Source organism: Manacus candei, unplaced genomic scaffold, assembly GCF_025592945.1.
Source record: "Manacus candei isolate 608988 ecotype Guabito, Panama unplaced genomic scaffold, ASM2559294v1 h1tg000023l, whole genome shotgun sequence".
NCBI lineage: Eukaryota > Metazoa > Chordata > Aves > Passeriformes > Pipridae > Manacus > Manacus candei.
In genome coordinates this window covers 18,133,146-18,147,215 of record NW_026138071.1, presented here as the reverse complement: position 1 = coordinate 18,147,215, position 14,070 = coordinate 18,133,146, and the positions used below count along the sequence as shown (strand labels likewise).

The 14,070-nt window shown below is 36.5% G+C and overlaps 1 protein-coding gene across 5 annotated transcripts in view; it reads right to left on the bottom strand.

Moving 5' to 3' along the window:
- ADAM23 (ADAM metallopeptidase domain 23) overlaps nt 1-14,070 on the bottom strand; it is a 71,361-nt gene that overhangs the window by 7,218 nt on the left and 50,073 nt on the right. Inside the window, exons 23-26 of one of the 5 annotated variants that reach the window (XM_051786848.1) lie at nt 12,974-13,142; nt 11,037-11,148; nt 2,926-3,016; nt 59-113 (exon numbers count right to left, since the gene is read on the bottom strand). In XM_051786848.1, coding sequence (XP_051642808.1) covers nt 59-113; nt 2,926-3,016; nt 11,037-11,148; nt 12,974-13,142 — 427 coding nt within the window. Of the gene's footprint in view, nt 1-58; nt 114-2,925; nt 3,017-7,555; nt 7,647-11,036; nt 11,149-12,973; nt 13,143-14,070 lie in introns of all 5 variants that reach the window. The other 4 variants (XM_051786845.1, XM_051786844.1, XM_051786847.1 and 1 more) reach the window with 4 other exon arrangements.

Below are 14,070 nucleotides of genomic sequence, written 5' to 3'. Positions count from 1 at the left end.
CCTCCAACCCCCACCCCCTCTCAGTTCATGAACAAAGTTTTGCTTAGTTGCAGCTTACGTTTGATATGGACTTGACACCACAGTACCGTATGTTCATATGAACATCTGATAACCTGTGAAACAGAAATCACATCTCCCAGTTTGTAAAGCATTAGCTACCTTCTCTCATATTTGCAGAGACTAAACATATCACTTGCTTAAAAAGGAAAAGTTAAATTCCCTCTTTATTACCCTCATCTGTCCCTCCAGATCTATCTGAAGCCAAGTATCAGGGGGTCTACATATGCTAGCCCTCTTTTGTGTATAAACCAAAAAGCCTTTCCAATTCCCCTCTGACCCCCAGAAGAAACATGCACTTCAAGCTGTGAGCTAGGCCAGGCCAGTGTATTTGAGGTTCTGCTACAGAATGAACAGTCGTATCTTGCTCTTGTGAGAGTAAGAGCTTCAGGACACATTTCCAATACAGATCATCTATAGGGACAGCAAGCTTCTTCATTTGGGCAAATGAATGACACCAGGATGCAAAGCTGAACACTTGTGAGAGCAGATTGAGAGGTGTGGGACACAAAGAAGAAATAATCGATGACATACTGTATTGTTTCAAACATAGAGGGATTCTTTGGCTGATCTGTGTTCTTCCAAGTTGGAGCTGTGTCCGCAGCCAGCCTGCTTGCAGCTGTGGGCAGGGGCTGCAGCTCTGATGCATGAGAGCAAAGGTGGTCAGGACACAAGATGGCTTGGAAAGATTCAGAGGAAAAAACTGAATACATTTCTATTTTAATGTATTATGTTTTCAACAAACTACCTTGTGCAATACAAATGTATTATTTAGGGATGAGCACTCTGTTTCTGCAAGTCTATGAGTTGCTGAGTAATAGACATACGTCTCTTACAGCAGAAAACTCATCCAAAAATATAAGCTGACATTTATTTTTTCCAACAAAATTTAGCTCGGTTAATTCCCACAGGAACTCGCAATATCCGTGTTTCTAATATTACTGCTTTAAATGTGCACGCATTGTTGTTCTCAATATACCAAAAATTTTAATAGCAATGTTAATGCAAGCCTTGCAGAAAATGTGGCCGTATTTATTAAAAAATCTAATTGCAGTGAAGTGCAGGGGAAAAAACCCTCTGTTCTGCAACTTACTGAAATTTTTATGTATTGTTTATATGCTCTATTTACATTAAAAGACAACTAAATTATCTTACTGTTTATAAATATGGAAAATCGCAGCCATATGAGATACAGTGCAAAAGATATAGGACTACCTTGTTTAGAGCTGCCCTGTAGTAACTTCTAAATACTGGAGGCTGACCCAGTGGTATTTATTGTACAAATAAGTGGATTGGATTTATTTAACTAAGACGTACGAGAAAACAAAACGAAACCTCAACCACAACAACAAACCCAGCAGCTGAAGGTAGGTCTGTAGTCAGGAACTAAAAAAGCTTTTGAAGATCATACACTCATGCTTACAGATGGATGTTTTGGTGCATTTTGTATTTACTCTTTTCTTACTAAAACAAAAGAGAAGCAGTGAATCCCAGGGCTGCCGCGTGCAGTGCTGCAGCTCTTGCCAGTGTCAACTGGAAGCACAGGGAATGTTACTTCTCTCAGAGCAAGCACTTGGAGAAAAATGAATGAGGCAGGTGGTGGGTGTTTCTGAGAACACCTAGAATGGCAGGCAGTGCCACAGGGAGTAAGTGCCTTGTCCAGGAGACAGGACAAAGCCTGTTTGCTGTTTTCAGCAGGGCTGAATGAGATTTTGAAGTATTTTGCTTCCACAGGCCAGCTGAACCTTTGAAAATATAAGAGTTTAAATTACAAGTAAACATTTTCAGGTGACTTTTGAAAGTGAATTACCAGATAAATATGACCTGATCACTAGATTCTACTTTGATAGTGGCCTTAATTAATTAGGGAGTAATTTTTTTCTTCTCAGCTCAGACACGAAATATGAATAGAGACCACAGAAAAAATTTTTTTAATTATTATAAAAACCTCCTTGAAGATTTATGGTTTATTGTTTGATCATGGCTTAATTTCGATTCATGTTATTGAATAGAAATAGCAACTTGAAATGCCATGAGAAATTACTTGTGCTTAATACTTCCATGATTTGTAAGGTTATAAAGTGAGATCCTTTTTACCAAATATGGACCATGCATGGAGGTAGACTGGACCCTACAAAAAAGGCAAGAATTAAATACCTTTGTACAAGACTCTCTTTTTGCTTTAACAGTCACAAGCAGAATGACTAGTACGTTACTCCTCATAGTTATAAAACACAGTGGGCTAGAATTGGGAGATAAATGCTTTCATCTTTCTGGAAACAGCTCAAGATTTCCAAATGTTCTCTCTACACTTGATTTTTTTTTTAAAGTGTACTGAGAATAAAAAAATAATCAATAACCACTAAAAAGTTAGCTCTGGTACATTGACTCAACACATTTGTTGCTGAAAACTACTCTGCTACTGCCACTACTGACCATTTACATGACATCTTTAATTATGAAAATGTTGAGCTGTTTGAAAGTACTACTGCATTCAAAAGAAACACTCCTCAAGACATGTATCTTTTGGGGGTTTTTAACCACTGCAGTCAGCTTCTGAGAACAACACTACTAACTGGAGGTGAAAAAAAGACCTTGCTTCCTAAATCTTAGCTGAGTTAATGAAAATTAAATTAATTATTTTACTGTTGTTCAACTTTGCACCCTGATTACATCTGCCATTTTCAAATCCGTTTCCTCCTCTTGTTCAGTGTGTGTGTAATTTTTTTTCTTGTTTAAAGCAGTTTGTTAGAGTTTGGGGGACGGGTTTAACTTGGAAATCTTGTAGCAGGAACTCAAAATTTAGTGATGTAAGCCAGAAATAGAAATGCCATAGCCACCAAAGAGAAGACATGCGGCATTGCTTACTTAAAGCCCCATCCTGTCCCCCCAAGGACAATTGCTGCCACCAGGATGGCACCAGCGATGGAGCCTATTATAAGATTGGTGGCACTAGGACCTGTGATAAAGGATTATGGTAAGACACACATAAGAACCAACGACTTTAGTCACGTCATGTGAAGCATCTGAAGGGTAGTCAAACAATTCAAGGAATACAGACAGCACACAAGGTGATGCCTCCAGACAATCTCAACAAGCCCAACTTAACTTACTCTTCTTTAACAATAGGAATGAACAAAGCTGTTGGTCTCTGCATTGTGCTATGCTGACTTCTACTAAAGATAAAAATCTAGTATTAGACAGTGAATTCCATTGTAACTTACTCTGTTATCTGGTGAATGAACAGCCAGCTGAGGACACTAAGATATTTGTGAATAATCCCTTTGCTTAAAGGAAGAAGTATGAATGCTGTATGTTTTAAGACTGCAGCAAATTAGAAAGGAAAAAAAAAATCAAAAAGCCCTGTCTTTTTTCATGGAGCTTCTGAAAGACGTAGATTTTTTAATTTGAGCTGAGAGCATTCAGCACCACTTGCTAATCATAATCCAGACTCCCTACAGTTACATCAATGCTAAATTTACAAACAATTGTTTGACAAAAGCAAAGGATTATATAATAGGGAACAAACATTTAAATAAAAGCTGTATTCCTCCTAAGCTTTCCAAACATCAAAGCATCTCTTCATCATCCTCAAGAAGGTACTAAACAGCAAAGTGGAGAAGGGTGGAGCAGGAAAAAAGAGCAACAAAAAGAAGCTGCACAAAATATGTTTGTGCAATTTTCTGAAGAGGGCAAGAGAACACCTAAATAAGATATTAATAATTGACCCTTAAGTGCTCTACTTACATAGGGCAGAGGAAAACTGATAATAAGCTTGAGTAACATTTTAATTGCTCTGTACCAAAACCTCCTATCACGCAGTTTTTGATGTAAAGCTAATTGCATCTGAACTCAAGGCAGAAGGAAACCAACTCAACAGTTCTTCTGCAGCATATTGTACACTTTTTGTTTAAACATTTACGTTTTCAGGAACAGCCTTCAGAAACAGTTCTTACCTCCTATCTCAGTCTCCCCAAATGAACACTTCTACACAGCAATGGAAATTTTCCTAATTAATTATTCTGAAACTGAGTTTGGAAAACTGTCAGACAGCTAACATAAGGAAGAAAGAGGAGTAGCCAGAGATCAGCAAAGAAAGAGCAAGGGCAGCTGCAACAACTGAAAGTTTTAAGCTGTTAGGTCGGTATCACAAAACCTCCTGCCCAGTCCCACACACTACAATAAGCACATGTCGTAAGTTTTAAAATTTACTACAGCAACCTAACTTCATTGCAGCCACTGCATGTTTCCCACATCAGTGCTTCTGGAGATCTGATTAGCTAAAAGAAACCAAGTTTTAAAAATTGCTTCCTGCAGTTCCTATACAAACAATATTCAGGAACATGAACAAAATACTTGGACTGAAATGAAATATAGTGAGCTTTACAGATGAGCAGTGCACAAATTTGACGAAGAAAATCAAATGGTAATTTTTCACAATTTGGAAGAATGTATCTTATTTGGACTTACCTTTAAAGTCACACCTGACTCAAATCAACAGGAGTGAGCATGGTGGAGGGTAAATGCCATTCCACAGGCATTATAGTCCCAACTAAGGCTTGCTTGCAACAGCAGTCTAATGAGCCTAATGAGCTACTGTGTCTAACTGAGATCTAAGGTTTACTCTGGATTTTATCAAATGATTTCACACAACAAAAGACTGAAAACACAGCAAGTACTTTATCTGTAATAGATTTTATAAGCCTTGAAAAATTCTAAAGCTGATTTCTTTCTAGCCATGGAATGCTATCTTCCCACAAAGAGGTACAAAGATTAACTGATAGTAACAGTCATAACTTAACTTAGATAAAGAAGTGCCAAATCACCACTTTTTACATCCCACCTCCTCACTATGTTTCCTGGTTGTTAAATGTCAAGGGGTGTGGAGGGAGAGGGTGTGTATCCATTTCATAGTGCACATCCATTGACCAAACGGCAGTTTGTTCTTTCAATACAGAAAATCAATATTGGTTTTGTTTACTATAAATATGGAAGAATTCAATCAAAATTTAAACAGAAGAGGATAATATACAAACCAATTAGGTTCAGTTAATGGAAAAGTATAAATATAAAACCCAAGCTGAATAGGTATGATGACTAAAACAGCAACCACTTGTTTCTGAGAACAGAGTCCTCTCAACTGCTGAATTCCAGTTTCAAAACACAGAGATTTAAGAGGATCACTGGCAAGTTGTTTTAAGACCACAACAACTGGGCACATAAAAGTACTTATAATGGGACTACTTTTACATGTTATACCTTACCTTAAAGTTCTATGTCTTATGTTTTACTAAGCATTATCAAAAAATTGTATTATTACTAAATTAGAATTTTTCTACCAGTAAAGTGACATTTACGAAGAAAAGTATAAATCTATATGTTTCTGCTCAATAAGCCTCTCTAGTCACTGAACTCAGATGCTTGACAGGAAACCAGAAGTATGAGGAAGGTTTTAATAACCACCGTACTGTGGGGTCATTTTTCATCCAGACTATCACAAGATGAAATACTTGGGTACATTTGTTCTTTCCACCACACTAGTGCTATAACCTACAGACACAGATTTTTCAGGAGGAAACTCCTGCACAACATCTGGCACACCACCTTTTCCTGCAAAGCACTACCTGCTCTGGCATGGCTATTTGTACCATTCCAGGTCATCTTTTAGGACCCCGATACAAATCCTACCGAAGGTGTTAAAAACAGAATACACCTATAATTTTGGTAGACTTCAGACTATTCCCTAAGTCTTCAGCAGCAGCAGCTAGATTCTACAAGAACTAATATACACTGCTTTGAAACTCTGCTAGTATTAGAAGTTAAAGCTATTTCAGCACTTCAAACAAAGGTTTACGATTTGCAAGTGAAGTGTTGAGGAAGGAGGAAGAAGGGCAGAACCTGGCACCAGGTTGTGCTTGATGAACACACCCTCCCCTGCAGCCACTGATGGTAACAGCCACCAGAGACTGAAGGGTATTAGGAAAAGAGAGGGAATTTGGATTCCCCATGTGCTTTCTGTAAACCAAAGAAAAAGTAGCAGTGGCTTGCCCTGAATGTACATTTGTACCTGAAGGAACCAGAGACTAGAGAAAGATTGATGGGATGCAGAAAAGAAGAATGGATAGAAACACAAAGAATGAGTCAGGTAGTGAGTGATAAGAGCAGAGGAAAGATGAAGAAAAGCTGGACTTAGTGTAGAACCATACAGGAGCAAGAACAAATGGTCAGGGATGTTGGTCAGAGCTGAGTGGCTTCAGACAGCAGGTAAGGGGAGAGAAAAACAGAAGGGTACAAGGCAGAATGTAAGCAAAAGGCAAGTGGTCCTCAACCTGTAGGTAAATTTTCTCCTTCCAAATCTGTGTCCCAAACCTCTACAACCTTAACAGTTGTCAGTTGTTAGCAAAAAGCTGTAAAAGCCACCAGTAAAACACAGATCTGATCTTTCTCAAGCAAATAATCTATTACCTTCTTCCTTCTATTTGTTTTCCATTAGTTGTCCTCTCTGAACACAAAGGTCTCTACTCTTCTGAGAATCTGAGATCAGTTCATGTACCAGATAGGTTCTTAGGGCTGTGAACTCAGACACACAAAATGCTGCCTTGCCAGACTAGAATTGTACGTGGGTGCCTTTTCACACAGCCTGATTAGAAATCACAGACTGTCCTGTCACAAGTCCCCCTTCAGAGAGGTGCCACTGCCACATGACAGATGTAACATATAGTTCCAGAAACCTGGTGAAGTTGGAATTCTCAGAGGAGTAAAATAATAGTACTTTAAGCTGTAGTTTGTACAGTGAACGCAGAATGAAGGGAGCTCTTACATGGACCTTTTTATGCATGTGTTTATATATATATAAACAAAATTTGTATAAATCATAGCCATTGTTAAAATGGAGGTAGGGGGATAATACTTGAGGTTACAGTTTCCTAAAACTATGAAAAGACAACAAAAATTGCTCATATATATTCTGTATATGTGAATATTATACTTCAGCACTGTGTTATCTTTGGGTAACAGAATCCTAGCAACAGATCTTTCAGAAGTTTTACTGTAAAACTAGCTGTCTGTATGACTATCATCAGCTTTCATCTGCCTAGCTTATCATTAGACTGAAAGCCCCACAGACTGTAATAAACAATTTCTGCATTTTATGAAACAGTCCACATTACACAGTCTGTTTTGTGAAATAATCACAAAATTCCATTTTTTTCTCCGTTATTTTTGTAATTTGGTGTAATGGAAACATTTAGACACTTAGTTTTATGGTGACAATGTAAAAAATTCACAAACTTATTGTTTTATGCCCCACATTATCCCAGACAGGAGAAGGTTCAACACTGCATGAGCAAACCACATGACACGGACACAGTCAAATCACAGGACAAATACGGTCACCACATGACAAAGCTAACGGGTCATACACAGAGGGCTCAGGTGCATACGGTTACCTCACACACTAGGCACCAAACATAAAACTCAAACTAGGAAAAATGCTTACTCTATTCCCCACCCTGTGCCTCCAAAAATCACCCCCAAGGCCAGAATGGTCCCTGCCACTGCACCTATTAGCCTGTTAGCAGCCATGCTCACTGTGTGGAGGGAAAAGGGAAGATTTTTAAAGGAAATTATCACATATATGTCTGAAATGAAAACATGAAACAATTCCTCAAAGGAAGACTTTATGCTATAATCCACTGTTCGGATAAACAATTCAAATCTCCTCACAAACCTTTATTTACCAAATACTGCAGTTTTAAAAATTCTGAAGTGACATATATTTGGTTTTCTATGAATGTTTGCAAATATTTCAATGAGAAGTTTTCCTGTAAATGAAAGACTATTCCTTTTACCGTTGTGATTCTATTATTTATTTGAAAGAGGAACATCCTCAAACTACTGCTTATTTATAACAGCCAAAATGTAAATAAATTACCAATAAGAAAACTTCCTTTTGATCACCAGAAACTTACTGTATCCACAATATAACTAAGCAAATGAAAACTGTTCAGAAACAGTTCCACTGCAGGGAAAAAAACCCAAACACAACTTTGAAATTCATTCCTTTACTAGATAGTAATATTTTCCTTTGTTACTGCATTTATTAATAGGACTTGCTATTTATCTATATGACCTAAAGACAGACAACAACTTTTAAAAAGCAAAAACCTACCTTAGCAACATGCTTCGGGTAACGCTCTGGAAATTCTGATATGTTCAGATAGTCTCTCTTAAGACATTAAGGCCTTATTTTTAATTTTTAAGGATACTTGTTTGAGAAAAAACATCTGTACATTTCCTATGTTAGAGATTAAAAGTTTGATAGATTCATTGACTCACAATAGACCACAAGCAAGCAGCTGAATTCCCTATCCAATGGGAACTCTTCCAAGGGACAAAACCTTTATAGATTTCATGCTGAATGAAGTCTGTTTTGAAATGCTTTGGCTAATTTTCTTCCAAAATTTTCTTCCAAAAGTTTCATAAGTATACACACACAAACACACACACACACACTTGAGACATAAGTTTTATACTAAAATAAACACTACTCCACTAGTCAAATAAAGGACTAATTCTGCAAACTAAATGGTAAAGGAAGAATCTCGTGTGCCAGTACTCTAAAGTAATTCAAAGTTTCTGCAGTAACCAAAAACTAACAGCAAGAACTCTTTGTCTTCCCCAAACTGCTTAATGCTGTGTACATCTTCTAGTACAGGATACAGTAGGTTGCTGAGTTTAGAACAATTCAAGGGTCATGTATTAACAGCAACATAATAATAAGGACCACTAATTTTTTTAATCCTGAAATAGAAAATGGAGCCAAAAAGCAATTGATGGATGATGGAAAAGTCTGAAAAGTGCAGCAGCAGTAGCAGCCAATTGTCAGTTATCATAATAATATATAAATAATTAGCAATATTTCCTAACTACACATGTTCTAATTGTAGAAAGAAAAATGCTTGGATTTATGGTGTGAAAAATCTTAAACCTATTAAGCTTCAATTTTCACATCATGAGTGTTTCCTTTCTGAAATGTAACAAAATTCAATCTTATGGCTAAGGAAAAACTAGTATTTTGGTTTCTGTCTCAGATTTGTAAACTGGCATATGACAAAGGGAGTAATAAGGGGAAAAAAGTTAATGGAAACTACTTAAGTATGTTGGATCTTTACAACAGAGAAAAGTACTTCTGAATTCTTCTGAAATCTTCTCACAAAGGAATTCCTCTATAAGCATGCAGAAAGAAATCACAGTAGGTCTGTGTTGAGGGTCCTAAATTCATTTCTAGGGGATTCAACATCAATAAATTACTGTAACAATATAAGAAATATAATCCATCTTTTGAGATCATTGAACCACCTTGTACAAAAGCATAGTCTGCCTTTTTGCAGAGGAATCCATTAAAAAATGCAGTCTAAATGTTGTCTGTACCTACTGGCAGAAATCCACGTACATACTATTCATTTAAGGCTTTTGCCCAAAATATTTCAGCACTGATGTATTAATTTTCACACAGGCATTTCCATTCTGAACTAGAGGAGTTAATCTGGCTTACAATAATGTAACCAAGGTAAGCATACCTCCTGTGTTGCCCTTCCTACAGATCTTTTTAAAGAGAAGGGAATTAATTCTTACCTACAGGATTTGGAAACGAGCAAAATAAAATTCATGTACTCTCTCAATGTCACAGCTGTAAATACTGCTCTCCTCATCCACACACACAGAACTGAACAGCTCTATAGTGCTAGTCTCCATAATTTTTTAAAGACTCTGTAAGCAGCATTCTACAGTCAGGAAGGTTTTCAGGGGAAATGGAATGACAAGTAGCTGTGTAAGGCAGGGTGCAAAACAGGCAGCTACACTGAACAGTGGTGGGATTAGAAATCCAGGAAGCACCTGTACAGATTCCCTCATACAAATCTGGACTGTTCAAGAGAGCCTCCTTCACAACAGCAATTTGTTTTAAGACTATATCTTCAACAGTTCTTGGGAAAGGTCTACTGGAACCATTCTGCTAAAGGGCAACAGGAAAAGGCACACAGGACAGATGTAGAGCCTTTCTGGAGGGATATACCAAAATCCTGCCCTTCCTTGAAACCTTAGATATTTTAGAGAGTAATCAATTAGAGTTTGACCCCTAAGGGCTAAATATTTAAGCAACTCTATCTTTTTCCCATCTGCCTTGTAAAAAAGGCAGAAGAGCCTGGAACTGGGACATGGGGAAAAATTTTGTTTGTGTTTCTCAGTTGTTTATTGGGAACTTTATCCGTAAATGCATAGGATTTGATGACTATAGTCTGATGTTGGACAATACCCTGATGACAAGACATACAAAAACTGGACAGCACAATCCAAAGATATTATTTGGCAGAGAAGTCAGAGAGAATCTCAAGTGCTTTTCTTCCTCTTTGAAAAACTTTTTTGATGAATTATTTCCTCAATACCTCCTCTTTGTATTTATACTTCATATGCAGTTGAAAGACCAACTAAGTACACAAGAATAAGCAATAATGATTGTAAAAATAATTTAAGTTCTTAAAATCTTAATTTATTTCTTTTGTCTTTCATTGAAATCTGATTTCAAGGAATCTGATTTCACTAGGGACATTCCACTTTTCCCTTTTTTATGCCATAGCTCTCTGAATTAGCTGAGAACAACTAAGGAAACTGGAAATCTCTAGTAAAACATAAATACTCAATTATCATATAAATAACAAGAGACACAGTCAGGTTCCAATCATAAAGAAAATTAACATTAAAAATAGAGAATAAAGGAAAAAACATTACCTGTTGAAATCTTCCCCAAATTTATGTTAGAAAAATAAAAGTTTCATGAATTCTCAAAGTAGAAAAACCTACTTCATCTACACAGCTGTGCAATAGTATTCTCTTTTTATATGCTAATTCTACTACCATGTATCAATGGAAAAATGTCATAAATACTTGAAAGAACATCAAAACTGAAACAAAACACAAACCCTTGGGTCCTTCCTCCTTCTTGCCACCAGTATCCCTGACAGGATCATCAATGCTGCAGTCTGTCCCAGCCCAGGAGAAATTACAAATGCAAGTGGCTTCATTACTACAGACCTGGAAAAGAAAATAAGTGACAGCAGTTAGTTTTTAACTACATTTTATTAACTTTATTTAACATGTAATGAGATATTTAATTCACGATATAAAACTTACCCATTTATATATTTTTAACAATGGCACTGAGTGGTTGGAATGATATAACCCATCAATAATCTGAAAGTTTGCTTTAACCCTCTTAATACACTCAGATGCTAGGAAAAGCAGAACTGGTTCTATCATCACTTGCACTACAACCTGCACAGGTTGTAAAAAATAACAAATTTTCATCCAAAAAACCCTATCTAAACTAGTCATGTTTCACTAACTTCACTAACCAAATATCTAGACTTTGAGCCTGAATGCCCAGAAGGAACACAAGCATTTATGTGTGAAAAGGTTCAAGACATGGTTACACTTTATAGCCTCTCATTTACAGTTTGCTCCCATGTAGAACAAAATCGATATATTTTCATTGGTTTCATTGGCATTTTTCCTAAGCAGCAATGAGGAGTGCTTGTTCATCTTCTAAAAGAGAGGTAACAGTGCTTCCTAAGTTTGCATTTGGTTGAATGACCTCTAAAACAGGACTTAGGACTCTAAAATTGACAATAGATTTATCAGATACAGGAAAATCTAACCAATGGACAAAACCTAAAACATCAAATCAACAGGGAGAGTTAATAGCTATAAATTTTGCATACAAGAAAGAACATGGAGAAGTTACTACAGAAAAAAGAATGACATGAGAAACAGAAAACTAAGAGTGAAGTCAATCATTAGACAAACAGCTAACAGTATCTTCTGGACACTGGAACATGATGTGAAAAAAAAAACAAACAAACAGCAAACAACCTACACACTAAGTAGCATTTGTGATTTTTTTAATTCAACTTTTATCACATTTTCCTTCTTAAAGTACTCATTGAAGAATCTGATCTAGGAAGTTGAAGATAAATAGATCTTATGGCAGGTTTGATCAACTGAAATAACCTTTAAAAATTAGGAATTGTAATAATCCAAAACAAAACAGGTAAGATGGTTCACTCACCCTCCATGCCACTCTCAAGAAGTACCAAGATGATTTCTAGATCTCCTAGATACTTTACTTTCCAATTTTAAAATTTTTCTTCTTGATTTTGAACCTAACCCTCCTCTTTTTTGAAACACTCAATTTCATATTCAATTACAGACAACAAGAAGAAAAAAAATGCTTTCTTGTATCAAGTCTAGCCCCTTTGGCAAGTATGTGTCCCACTGAATCCCACCACAGAAAGGTTTTATCGCTGTTTAAAACAGGAAATCTGTTCATCAAAACATACCTAGTATCTTAGACAAATGGATAGAATAACAGAATATAATGTGCCTGAATGTAAAATTACACACTTTGGGTCTGTTCAAGAAGAATGTACCCTCTCTGTTGAGGACCCACAGTTTGGAATTTTAATTATTTAAGTCATAAAGTATAAATCTATGAACACAGGACCAACTTTACAAAGGTGATAGTATGCAGGAAAAAGTTTAACTGAAAATGGCAAGTGGCTTGAAATATGGGTAGTACATCACAGAAGTCTTTACAATAACTAGTGTCAAAGTTCCTTCTTGCTAGTAACAAACCAAATACTTCAGATGTAATCGGAGAACTAATCTGACAATTTTACTTTCTAAAATTTTATCTTAGCTTCACAAAATGGTAGTTTTCCCCTGAATCTTAACATTTCTGCTATCAGATCAACAGGTCTTAAGAACACTTTCAGGTAGAGAACTGCACAGGGTGCATTAGGATCAGGTACAGCAGAGGGAGCTGGGGAAGCTGAGCTGCTCACTCCCAGTACAGACTCACCCCATGACCAGAACAGACTTTTCCATTAGAACCAGTGGGACAGCTGCTTATGTTCAAGGACTGAATTGGCAGGCACTTTTTGTCCAGACACATCATTTGAGGTCCACATGGAGCTCCATCCTCCACATAACCTAAATCTGTATCATCATCTAAAAGAACATGAGCACCACTAGGAGAAATAAGTTTTAAGATACTATTAGTATTATGACTGGTGTCTCCTGAAAATATTAAAAACATGTCAGTGTAGGTACTAAAAGCCTCATATCTTTCTTTCATTTAAAGATAGACTGATAGACTGAACAAAACTGTAAAGTTTTTCTGCCTGTCCACAGCAATGATAAGGTGTTCCAGTCATCGAACTAAAAACAAGTCTATATATTAACTTAACTACTCAAGAAGGGCACCTTAGGCCTAGGAGATTTTTAAGCCTTTGACAAACCACACTTTTCTCTTTTTTTTTCTTTCCTTTTTTTTTTTTCACCAAAATGCTTTGAAATACTAATGTTAGAAAAATATCAAGAACTAACTTCCCATATGATGATATTTAAATAAAAACACTAGTAGAATAATGGAAGAATTAAGAATCACAGTTCATTCAGGACCTAACTATGCAAGAGAGTATTCTTAGCATGACAGGAATGTTGCCAATGTCCTTAAAATACAAGCCTTGTATCATGAAAAGCAGACTAAAACCCATTTACCTGTCCTTTAACTGAACTGTAGCTTAATATCTTATCCTGACACAACTCTAGTTTCCTTCCTTTTTGCCTTCACTTCCCTACAGCTATTTCTCTGAGTATTTAATACTCAAAATCATTATGTTTAAAATATGGGTCTTTGGCAATACAGACTTTCTCCACCCCCAGAAAAACATACTGCTGAGCGTTATCATTAAGCTCTGACTGTGAAGTTCTGCTATTGGAGGGATCAGATACAGTAATCAGAAGGATAACCCACATTCAAATGGGGAATAATAGGCTTTTATGTATTTTTTTAATCAAAAGAAATACCACTTAGAATAATGATTTTGCTGCAATATGTTAATTACCTAAAATTCACAGAATTTTACATTTATGCTTATCTTAATTCAGTTAGGC